Source organism: Conger conger, chromosome 5 (assembly GCF_963514075.1).
Source record: "Conger conger chromosome 5, fConCon1.1, whole genome shotgun sequence".
In the NCBI taxonomy this organism is placed as follows: Eukaryota; Metazoa; Chordata; class Actinopteri; order Anguilliformes; family Congridae; genus Conger; species Conger conger.
This window is the reverse complement of record NC_083764.1, coordinates 19,592,673-19,603,350: the sequence shown is the minus strand read 5'-3', so window position 1 is coordinate 19,603,350 and position 10,678 is coordinate 19,592,673. Positions and strand designations below refer to the sequence as shown.

Here is a 10,678-nt window from a genome sequence, read left to right as displayed (position 1 = left end):
GTGCGTGTGTGTGTGTGTGTGTGTGTGTAGTATGCATGTGCACAAGTACGTTTTCTGTCTGTGGCCCCTCCTCCAGCATATTTCACTGATGATTTAATTTTTTTCTCTGTACCTGCATGATGTCACTGCCTACACACGTGACCAAACATTTGATAGTTTCTAGCATTACTTGCTAAGCCTTTCATACTAAAGGGACACTTGAAAGTATGGTGTATGAGGGACAGTATACATGGTTTTTAGTTACAGGTGCGCTGACTAGAGGAGAGAAAGTGAGTGTAAGTGACTCTGGTCCACAGTAGGGTCACAGAGAGTGACAGTGGTCCACAGTAGGACCATAGAGTTTAACAGAGCTGTCCTTCAACAAGGGAATAGTGTCAAATGACTAACCATTTAATTGAGTTCTGTTGACTAAATTGACAATATATGGTGAGAATGGATTCCACCGAGCTCGTATTATCTATGGTACTAAATTACAACCTTATTGCAATCACAGAATTGAGGTGAAGAGGTTAGGTCAGATGTGTAAAAGATATTGAATACGGACACATTTTCAGGCCACTTGCTGCAAAATCATTAACAAACATATCATATTGATTTATTGCAACTTCTGCTCTGAATTATTTAATTGGCTAAATAATGTCTTCATCAGACATTTGTATGTGCACCAGCTGCAGACTTTAAGTATATCCTAAAGTTTTTACTCTGCTCAAGTACAGGAGTGAACCAGCATAATTTCTAGAGCTGTTAGGAACAAAAACCAGTTTGGCCCTCCAGGACCGGATCTGTACACATTTGTGCATTTATTGGAATAGTCTTGTTTAATAATGTAATTATAACAAAACATGTCTTATTTCAACTCAATTCACAGAGTTGACCTTGTGGTATGCATTTTGGTAAGAAGTATTATAATGCATACATTTTTTGTGCCAGCAGGTGAATATGATTTGTCAGCTGGTGATGGTTTACTAAACACAAATGAATATGAGGTTCATGAAGAATTGTTCTTAGGATTTGGTGTCACCTGCTGGTGGATTAGTGGTATAATTCTGGCCCAACACACTGAAAAAAAAGAAACGGAATATTAAAAACAGTCAAATATACAACATAAATGTCCTGTTTCCAAAACTAGAATGCCCTTAGTCTCAACACAATGAATACTGAGAAGCAGTGTACTTTTTAACAATCTTCTACTTGTAACCACTTATAACCATTAAAATTAATGTCTTCCAAGACATTATTCCATTTAAGTAGTGACAGGCATTTTGGCATTTTTATGATCATACTGTATGAGGATATTTGTTTAAAAACAGAGATGAGACAGGAGCACTGATCTTAGAACAGATACTGGTATGCAGTGAGCCACATCCCTCAGGAGAGGAAGTATTGGGTATGTTTTTGTCTGATAAGTCAGCATTGACTCAAAAGATAGCAAAACCGGAAAGATGTAACCAACACCAACAGATATTATATATTGCTCCTAAACACTGACCCTAGATCACCTGAGTCCGTTTTTTATATTTTGTTTTGTGAAGTACCTTGAGTTCAGGGTTTAGGATGCGTATCATGGATTAAGACCATTGATGTGATTTAGAAAACCTCACTAGCTCTCTTCATGAGATATGAAACAATGCCACCGCCAAAGCCAAACCCGCAGAGCGTTCACTCAGGTAGAACTTTTGATGTCTCTGAATTGATTTGAATCTGTATGATAAAATGTGTAGTTTGTACCAACATGCAGAAATGTGTTGTTATGACCGCTCGTTTAGTCGTGAACAGGAAAATGAGACATGAAAAAAAGATAAAAAGTAGAAAGCGGAGTGATTGATGCTGGCCATATTGCAATATTGAAGGTGCAAACATACACTCAGTGAGCAATTTATTAGGTAGACCAGTACACCAGCTTGTTAATGCAACAGGCAATCAGGTGGCAGCATCTAAATGCATAAAAGCATGCAGACATGGTCAAGAGGTTCAGCTGTTTTTCAGACCAAATGTCAGAATGGGGAAGAAATATGATCTGAGTGACTTTGACCATGGAATGATTGTTGGTGCCAGACAGGGTGGTTTGAGTATCTCAGAAACCGCTGATGTTCACACAAAATAGTCTCTAGAGTTTGCAGGGAATGGTGCCAAAGACAAAAAACATCCAGTGAGCAGCAGTTCTGTGGGCAAAAACGTGTTGTAAATGAGAGAGGCCAGAAGAGGAGGGCCAGACTAGTCGAAGCTGACAGGAAGGCGACAGTAACGCAAATAACTACTCATTAAAACAGTTGTATGCAGAAGAGCGTCTCGGAACACACAACACTTCAAATCTATAAGTGGATAGGCTACATCTGCAGAAGACCAATAAATGGTGAATAAATACTTAATAAGTTGCTGACTGAGTGTATAACAAGCTGTTGATGACAACAGGTGTAAGATGACCTGCCCCAAAGCAGGTCATCTTTAATAAGGAATTAATAAAGCTCCAGGTGCCGCTTCTGGAGTGACCAAGGCACACCCACCAATCACCAACCTGCTGAAAGAAGTGAGCTACAAGAGACACAAATGGCAGCCATTACAGAACAGCCCTGAGAAGCAGTACAGTACCTTTGACAAAGAGTGACACAGGACTTACATTTTACCTTACATTAGACATGTTTGGCCTTTAGCAGATGCTCCTACATTATTATTTGACATACAATCCATGTATTACTCTTATTACTATTGTTTTACCTACAATCAATTCATACAGTTTGACATTAACTGAAACATTTCAGGTTAATTACTCACAACAGTGCTCTGCCTAAGAAATTAAGTTATCTGGCAGTCGCAAACCCAGTTTCTTAACCATAATGCTACAATGTCAGCCAACACGTCATGTCCCATATATGTCCTCATTATTTGATGAATGGAAAGGATGCAGGCATATCAGAATGTACTATATACAGCGAACTACTGTTTATTTCGTTTGGTAGGTCAATCCTTGCTGTATCTGTCATTCAATTTTGTACTTTAATTATCAAATAGATCAAAATGATTTTTTTTATTTATTGACTTTGTAAAATGAAGACATGAAGTTTAAACATTTAAAAGTAACATTTATTAAGCAGAACAAATGTTTACAAGCATATCAAAATATATCAAAATATTTAAGTTATATTTTCAAAAGGCTGTGTCATATATACATAGATATCTTTAATTTATCAAATACATCCGAATATTGTATACAGCATATCATCAGTACATTTTTTACACAGTTTGGCTGGCATATGAAACATCTAAGCCTTGAATGGATCCAATTATGAATGCTTGGTTATGTTATAGCAATTCATAAATTATATTTTTTGTAACTGTAAAGAAGCAAAAATATATTTTTATCAAAGATAAAGCCTATTGCATGAATCTGCAAAATTGATATAACAATAAATAATCATAGCTAGGTAATGCAGATTTGTTATTTAACAAATGGATACCAATGAAATGCAATAAATTTTTCAAGCAGCAAATAGCATTGAGAAATATGGGACATACATACTGTAATTTCATGCTTTAATATAAACAACACTTCATTAACTCTATCTGCAACCAAACTGACATAAATAGTTCACAGAGAATGCATAACTTTTGAACACACACTGTTCAAATGTATATGCACAGCATAGGAATGTACACATATTTTTATAGGCTGCACACAATAATACAAAAGGCAAAAACATGATACTATGAAATGCACTTTAATTCAGAAAGGCAATGTCATTTATGCTCTCAGGCACTTGTTATTATCTATAGTTTTTATTTATGATCTGGATATGTGTGAATACATTTCCTCTGTCGATTAATTAGCTCTGACAATGTTCTTTTAAACAGTTTTATCCTTGCAAGAGATGTTTCCCTGGTTCAAGCTCTCATATGCCATTGCAAAGGCATTGATATGTGATGTTGCTGGTGAAATGCTTGATGGGATAACAATGGAAAATTGGAAGACCAGATAACCAAGCAAAGAGATTATAAAAATCACACAACATACAGATTGATTCAAGTACAGTTAATTTTTCCTTCATCTCAATGAGATTTTCCCCTCACAAACAGATGGCCAGTTAAATTAGTCAAAATCTATTTGTGGATAAAATAAGCAAAACTTGCATTTAACTGCATGTGCAATTTGGACTAATGTTACAAAATTGAATCCTGGCCAAAAAGTGGAATAAACTTAACGCATCTTCAAGTAAGTGCATACTCAAATTTGTGTGAACACTTATCAATTACACAACGGTCATACATGTTCAGGACGTACGTCACATGGTAAAAGAGGAAGCATTTTCATTAATGGAACCTTCTGTGGACCTCCTGGAAACGTAGAATTCGGACGTGACTCGAGAAGACCGCCTAGAATAGATGTACCTCTTTCCAATGCACCACAGGTCTTCCAGGATCTTGCAGAAGTGGTTCCTGAACTTGACCCCGATGAAGGCGTACAGCACAGGGTTGAGGCAGCTGTGCAGGTAGGCCAGGGTCTCTGTGATGGTCAGGACCATTGCCAATTTGTCCTCCTCAGCACACTCCCTCAGCTGAAACAGGACCACTGTGTAGTACAGGAGGCTGATGTTATAAGGCAGATGACAGGCGATGAAAACCACCACCACGGCCATGACAACGCGCACCGCCTTGTGCCTCTGGAAGTTGCGGGCGCGGAGGAGCGTGACGACAATGCTGGAGTAGCAGAACCCCATGACCAGCAGGGGGACAAAGAAGCCCACAGCCACTTGCATGCTGGGGACCAGGACCTTCATGATCTGTGCCATATCGTCCTCCTCAAACCAGAAGTAGCACATTTTCTGGCCACCTGAGGTGTCCACGTCAGTACTGATCACTGAGAAGTTGTGCTTGTAGTCAAAGTCAAGGTGCTTATCACGGTAGGTCTCATAGTAAACGAAGGTGGGGATGGACAATCCGAGAGCTAGCACCCAGACAGCGATGCAGATGACCCGGCTGTAGACCAGGACCCTCGAGCGCATCCTGAAAGACCTCCGGGCCTGGACGATAGCAATGTAACGGTCGGCGCTGATGCAGGCCAGCAGCAACATCCCGCTGTAAAGGTTGACGCTGTAGATGCCACGTAGCAGTTTGCAAGCCCACCTGCCCATGGACCAGTTATACTCTTCATTGTAGATGATCAATGGGAGAGCCACTGCAAACAGTACATCGGAGAGGGCCACATTGAGCAGGTATACATCTGTCATGGACTTAGCCCTCTTGTAAAAGGCGTATGTGATGATTACCAGGATGTTTCCCAGCAGACCTGCGATGCAAATGGCAGAATGCACATATGGTCTAACAATCTGTTCCACTTTGTGGTTATTTTCTGTCTCACAAAGCTCTTCAATGTCTTCATATGTAAAATTGTAATCAGCCATTCCAACTCCACTGTAATTTGCTATTTCATAAAACTTCTGTAGGGAAAAAAGAAGCATGCATTAAATAAATCCAAGTGAATGGTTGGTGTAAAACTGGTAACAGTGTGAAATCACTTAATCACTCACAACCAAAATACATAACAATCATGTTGGCAGGCAATGAGACTGACCATGCCCGTAAACATATGCAAATGCTGAGGGCAGGGCTAATTATGATTTTGTTGATTGACTGTATGATTTTCAAAATGGTTTCACCACGTTGCAACTGTTGAAAAAGTTGGTTAGTGTCGCTTTATCATTTGCTGCATGATACACTGAAAATCCCAGTTTGAGTGTTACCTTCTCTTGAGTGTTATTTGTGAAACCTTACTCGCGTTGAAGATGGCAAACATTAGCTGACGTTAGCTAACGTTCAAGAATATATTCTCTTTTTTTTCTGTTAGCTGTGGAAAACGTTAGCTAACAGTGTGAAAAGGTAGTGATCGGCGAACAAAAATGGCTGCTGACGGGGAAATTCAGAAAACAAAAGTTGACAATCATTTGTCTGTTATAATACACACATTAATCAATGTAATATGTGTTCTTACCTTAAAAATAAATCATAGGTAATCAATGAAGTGGCTAACTAGCATTGTTAGATCCAACTCAACTAAATGGAATGTTCATTTAAAATCATTCAACAGGAACTGTTTGCTGCAAACATACATTGTCTTAATCTGAACTTTAAAAAAAAAAACCTATCACTTTTTCACACAGGACCATGTAGGTTTGGATTTTTTTTCTCCCTTAATAATAAAAACCTTCATTTAAAAACTGCATTTTGTGTTTACTTGTGTTGTCCTTGACTAATATTTAAATTTGTTTGATGATCTGAAACATTTAAGTGTGACAAACATGCAAAAGAATAAGAAATCAGGAAGGGGGCAAACACTTTTTCACACCACTGTATAGAGTGACCCCATTTTCATCTGCAAAAGCACAGTTGTGTGGCTAAGGTAGGTGAATGATGATTGCTTAAATGTGAAGCTTAGAAGTGCATAGATCTTTATCATATTAGAGAGACCACAGACACATCCGGCCCTGCCTCCTCACCCAACAGGTACTGCTGAGGGCGGGGAAGATACAGCACAAGGTCCCTGTCCTTCTCCCCCAGACCTACTCCCTCCAATACTATCCCAACTAGAATATGTATCTGCCTATTTGCATGTCTAATGTGAAACACAAAAGCTAGAGTGTGGCATTTAATGGTATGAATCTTCTGCATTTACTCAACCTTAACAGATGCTTTCCCAGGCAATTTTAACACGTTTTTCATTGCTGCAACCTCGCAATTTTGGGAAATGTAGACCAGCACATGTGCTTGTATTGACATGCAGTAGACCAGTTAAGCTGGCACAGTCAGTGTGTTTGAGGAGAACACTTCATTTGCAGCTTGCACATGCAATCTATGTCCAAGTTACCAGAGGGCTTTGCAGGTAGGTGATGACAGTCATCCTATTGATTAATACATCCTTCTTATTGTTTCTTCTTAATGATGTTCCAAGCAATTTATTTGGGTAAGCCTATTGTTTGGCCAGGTCTCTCTTTTTATTGCTCAGCCTCATAATAGCTTTCATTGACTGTCGTTGGCACAACACTGGTCATCATATTAACAAACACCAATAACATAAGCAAAGCCTAGAATCAAGACTAGATACTTATACAGGCACTAAAGAAGCAGTCAAATATATCTGACTAATCGGAAACAGCTGAGAAGCCAACTAAAATTTGTTTTGGTCCCCGAAAGTAGGGGGACTATGTATAAAAATGATTTAATACCTACACAAATCACCCAATGAAATGAAATTCCCTCAAAGGCGACAGGCTACACATTAAAGGCATACTATGCAGGATTGTCACCTTGACAATATTAGAAAACAAACATGCTCACTCATTACTATGATACACTTGTGTGTATGGATTGGCTAGTTGGTAGCTGCTGTTATTAGCTAACTAAATTAAACTAACAATTTTTTGGGGAGATTCTATCAGCTTATTTTCTCTCTTGGGCAGGGAGCTCGTGCCTAAATCCAAAATACTCCCAGACCTGCAGAAGACTTGAGATATCTAATAAAAATAAACATGACAATGAATTGATGTGTTTGTGAGTAGGTGTGTTCATGTCACAGAATTGGGCAATGCTTCCTTCCAGGCATCCTAGCATAGAGCAGAGCTAGCATCACCACTAATATTTAGTTAAATACAAACACGAGTAACGTCAGTTAAATTCCATGCATCCCTAGGTCATTGCTATCACATGGTAGTCTGCAACAGCCAGAATCATCTTGGGGGTGGAGGCGGGTGGGGTTGAGAATGTTGGGGTTTTTTTGTGTGTAAACACAGGAGTGAAGCGGGGAAAGAAATCCTGCATCGTATGCCAACGGGTCAAACCTCTTAAGTGGATAGGCTACAGCACCAGAAGACACATGAGTCTACAAAATACCCAATGAAGTGCTCAGTGAGTGTAAATGATTACAGTGTAGGAGCTATGAAATGAAAGTGCCCTGTTGGGGTACTCGGGAGGCATTTAAGTACCTCAAATGTTTTTATGGTTAATCTTTTGTTAAATGGATTATTCTAAAATGGTTGGAGGAACAAGGCTAGCATTAGAAACACAGGTGTATTTCCCATGTACAACAGTCATGCTATTTCAGCACCATACAACTTCCCTGCACATGCTTGGTGTGGGCTAAATGTACAAACTAAACACAGACTCTACTATCACTTTAAGACATTTTCACTTCCTTCTTGGAAGGGTTTGCCAAAATGCTGATTATTATTATTGCGTGCAGTGCTATGGGATTTTTAGAACCTAATATTGTTCAATGTAACCACCAAAAGCATAACATTTTCACAGAGGTTTCTGTCTGTTCAATCCTATCCCACAGCAATGTGGAAGATATCTAACTTGTCTCGGTAGTGGATTGAAGACAAACTGGTATCTCTGAGATCCAGACAGTAGGGCAATGCTTAACTGAAGACGCCTTTTACTAATACGTGTGATCAAGGATATACCCTCAGTAAGCACTTCATTAGGTATTTATTAGACTTCTTTTTTAGACTTCCACTCCTGTAGCCTATCCACTTAGAGTTATGATGCATTGTGTGTTCAGAGATGCTCTTCTGCATGCCACTGTTGTATTGTGTGATTTACTTACTGTCACCAGCCTGGCCATTCTCCTGATTAACAAGATGTTTCTGTCTGCAGAACTGCTGCTCACTGGATTTTTTTTTTTTGCTCGGTGAGTGTATTTAGAGGTGACTGATTTTTAACACCTCTTTCCACTTCACAGCATACACAGATGTGTGTCATGCCCTTCTCACCAGGCTATGGTTTTGAAAGGAACTTCACAATGTGTTGTAGTTGGGGGTGACACTATCAGTAAAAAATAGAGAAACATATTGCATTTCTATTCTGTGCTACTGCACACGCTCTGGAAGCTATGGAATCCAGAACTGCTTCCTCATCACTCTCTTGAGAGATTTTAACCTTTCCCCATTTGCAGAAGTAATGGCATTGTAAATAACTTGAGGAAGTACCTTTTACCTTTAACAATATAGACCGAAAAGGTGTAGGCTGAAGCTTTAGTTTATTATAGCTAGCTACCCTTTTTACATAACATATTCTAATAGTCCTGACTTTGTTCAGGCTATACAAAAACAAAACAAAAACAAAAACTAAAGTTCAAATCGTTTCATAATAATAACCCATGATATATACTGTATACATACACAGTTTTCCTGCCCCAAAAAATGAATAAACAATTGTTTTTATGGAACAATGGTCCATTGTACAGCTGATTGTATCCTTTTGGGAAGTGAGAGGTAAATGTAAGTGAAAATGTAAGTTGAAAATGCTATTATTAAAAAGGAAAATCATATTTAAGGAAAAACTAGTAACGCATTCTTCATTTTTGTGGGCCTTGTCTTCTGCAAAGCAAATTAATAATTTTCATACTGTAGATAGGTAAATGTCGTGTTTTTTTTCTTGTTTTTTTTTCAGTAAAGCAGGCAGGTGAATATAATAGAAGGCACACATTGTCCTCTGCAGGTTCTTTACAATCCACAGCATCAACAGAACCAACAACAACATAATAATCATAATACTATTCATTTTAAAGCGCCAATCAATGTGTTTTGCAGTCAGTTAAAACAAAAAATCTTAAAGTACTTCATAGCTTTCTCAGTGCAAACTGCACATTAAATAGTGTTACAGTATCAAAACAAAGACTGACTACAGTATTTTACAAATTACCAATATGTTTTTGAGCACAATATACTGTAATTGTTTAATGCTATTACAATATGGTTCATAACTTTTATTTCAATCTTATATTATTTTCCACTGCAATAAAATTAGATTATGAATGGATCAGTTAAGACTAATGCCATTAACACTCTATTATTTACTGTATAAATGAAACTTACCAGCAGCCAGTGGTTTAAGGTGGTGCTGCCAGATTCTCCAGCTGCTGAGGAAACCTTCTTCTCTGTAGCCCCCGAGAGCTGAGTGTACTGTGTGCATCGGCATACACTAGGAACCTTGGAATATTGTATGTACTGTACCTGTTCTTAAGGGAGAGCTGCAGGATTGCAATCTGGTTCAGTCTCAGAACTGGAATGTCTTGACAGCAGATCTGTGTGTGTGTGTGTGTGTGTGTGTGCGCGTGCGTGCGAGCACGCAAGTGCACGCAAAGGTTTTTTGTCTGTTGCCCCTCCTCCCACATATTTCTCTGAAGATTTTCCTTTTTTGCTTGATAAAATGTCTCTTTAGTCTTTTTTACCTGCCTGATGCCACTGCCTCCACACATACAGTTTATGTTTGATCTTTTCTAACATGATTTGCTAGTTTTTTCATATTAAAGGAACACTTGAAGGTATGGAGTATGTACAGTATGTATGGCTTTTTTACAGGCATGCTGGCTAGTGGAGAGAGTGTGAGTGTATGTGACTCAGCACAGAGGGAGACATTGCAGGTAGGTTGTTCATTAGACCCATATAATCTGGCTGTTCTGAGCATGTCACAAACTGGCACAGATTTCCAGTAATTATTCATCATTATTATCAAAATAACTATCTGGGGTATCCAAAAACAGTGGTTAAATCTCCCATATACTGTACTCATCTAACTTCTAACTATGCAACTAGAATCACACACACACACACACACACACACACACACACACACACTCTATCTCTGAGTACAGCAAAAGACATGTGACAAAAGTAACCAGACAAAAAGA

General features: G+C 38.6%; 1 protein-coding gene across 2 annotated transcripts; it reads right to left on the bottom strand.

Moving 5' to 3' along the window:
- Positions 1-3,059: 3,059 nt before the first annotated feature.
- Positions 3,060-10,069, bottom strand: ccr6a (chemokine (C-C motif) receptor 6a). Of its 2 annotated transcripts, none has more exons than XM_061242445.1 (2): positions 9,864-10,069; positions 3,060-5,432 (listed from the first exon to the last, which is right to left on the bottom strand). In XM_061242445.1, exon 2 carries the CDS (start codon positions 5,394-5,396, stop codon positions 4,278-4,280), a length of 1,119 nt encoding a protein of 372 aa, XP_061098429.1. In that variant the 5' UTR covers positions 5,397-5,432; positions 9,864-10,069; the 3' UTR covers positions 3,060-4,277. The 2 variants fall into 2 exon arrangements, with proteins under 2 accessions (XP_061098429.1, XP_061098430.1); XM_061242446.1 differs by having other exon boundaries at positions 3,060-5,170.
- Positions 10,070-10,678: the final 609 nt, after the last annotated feature.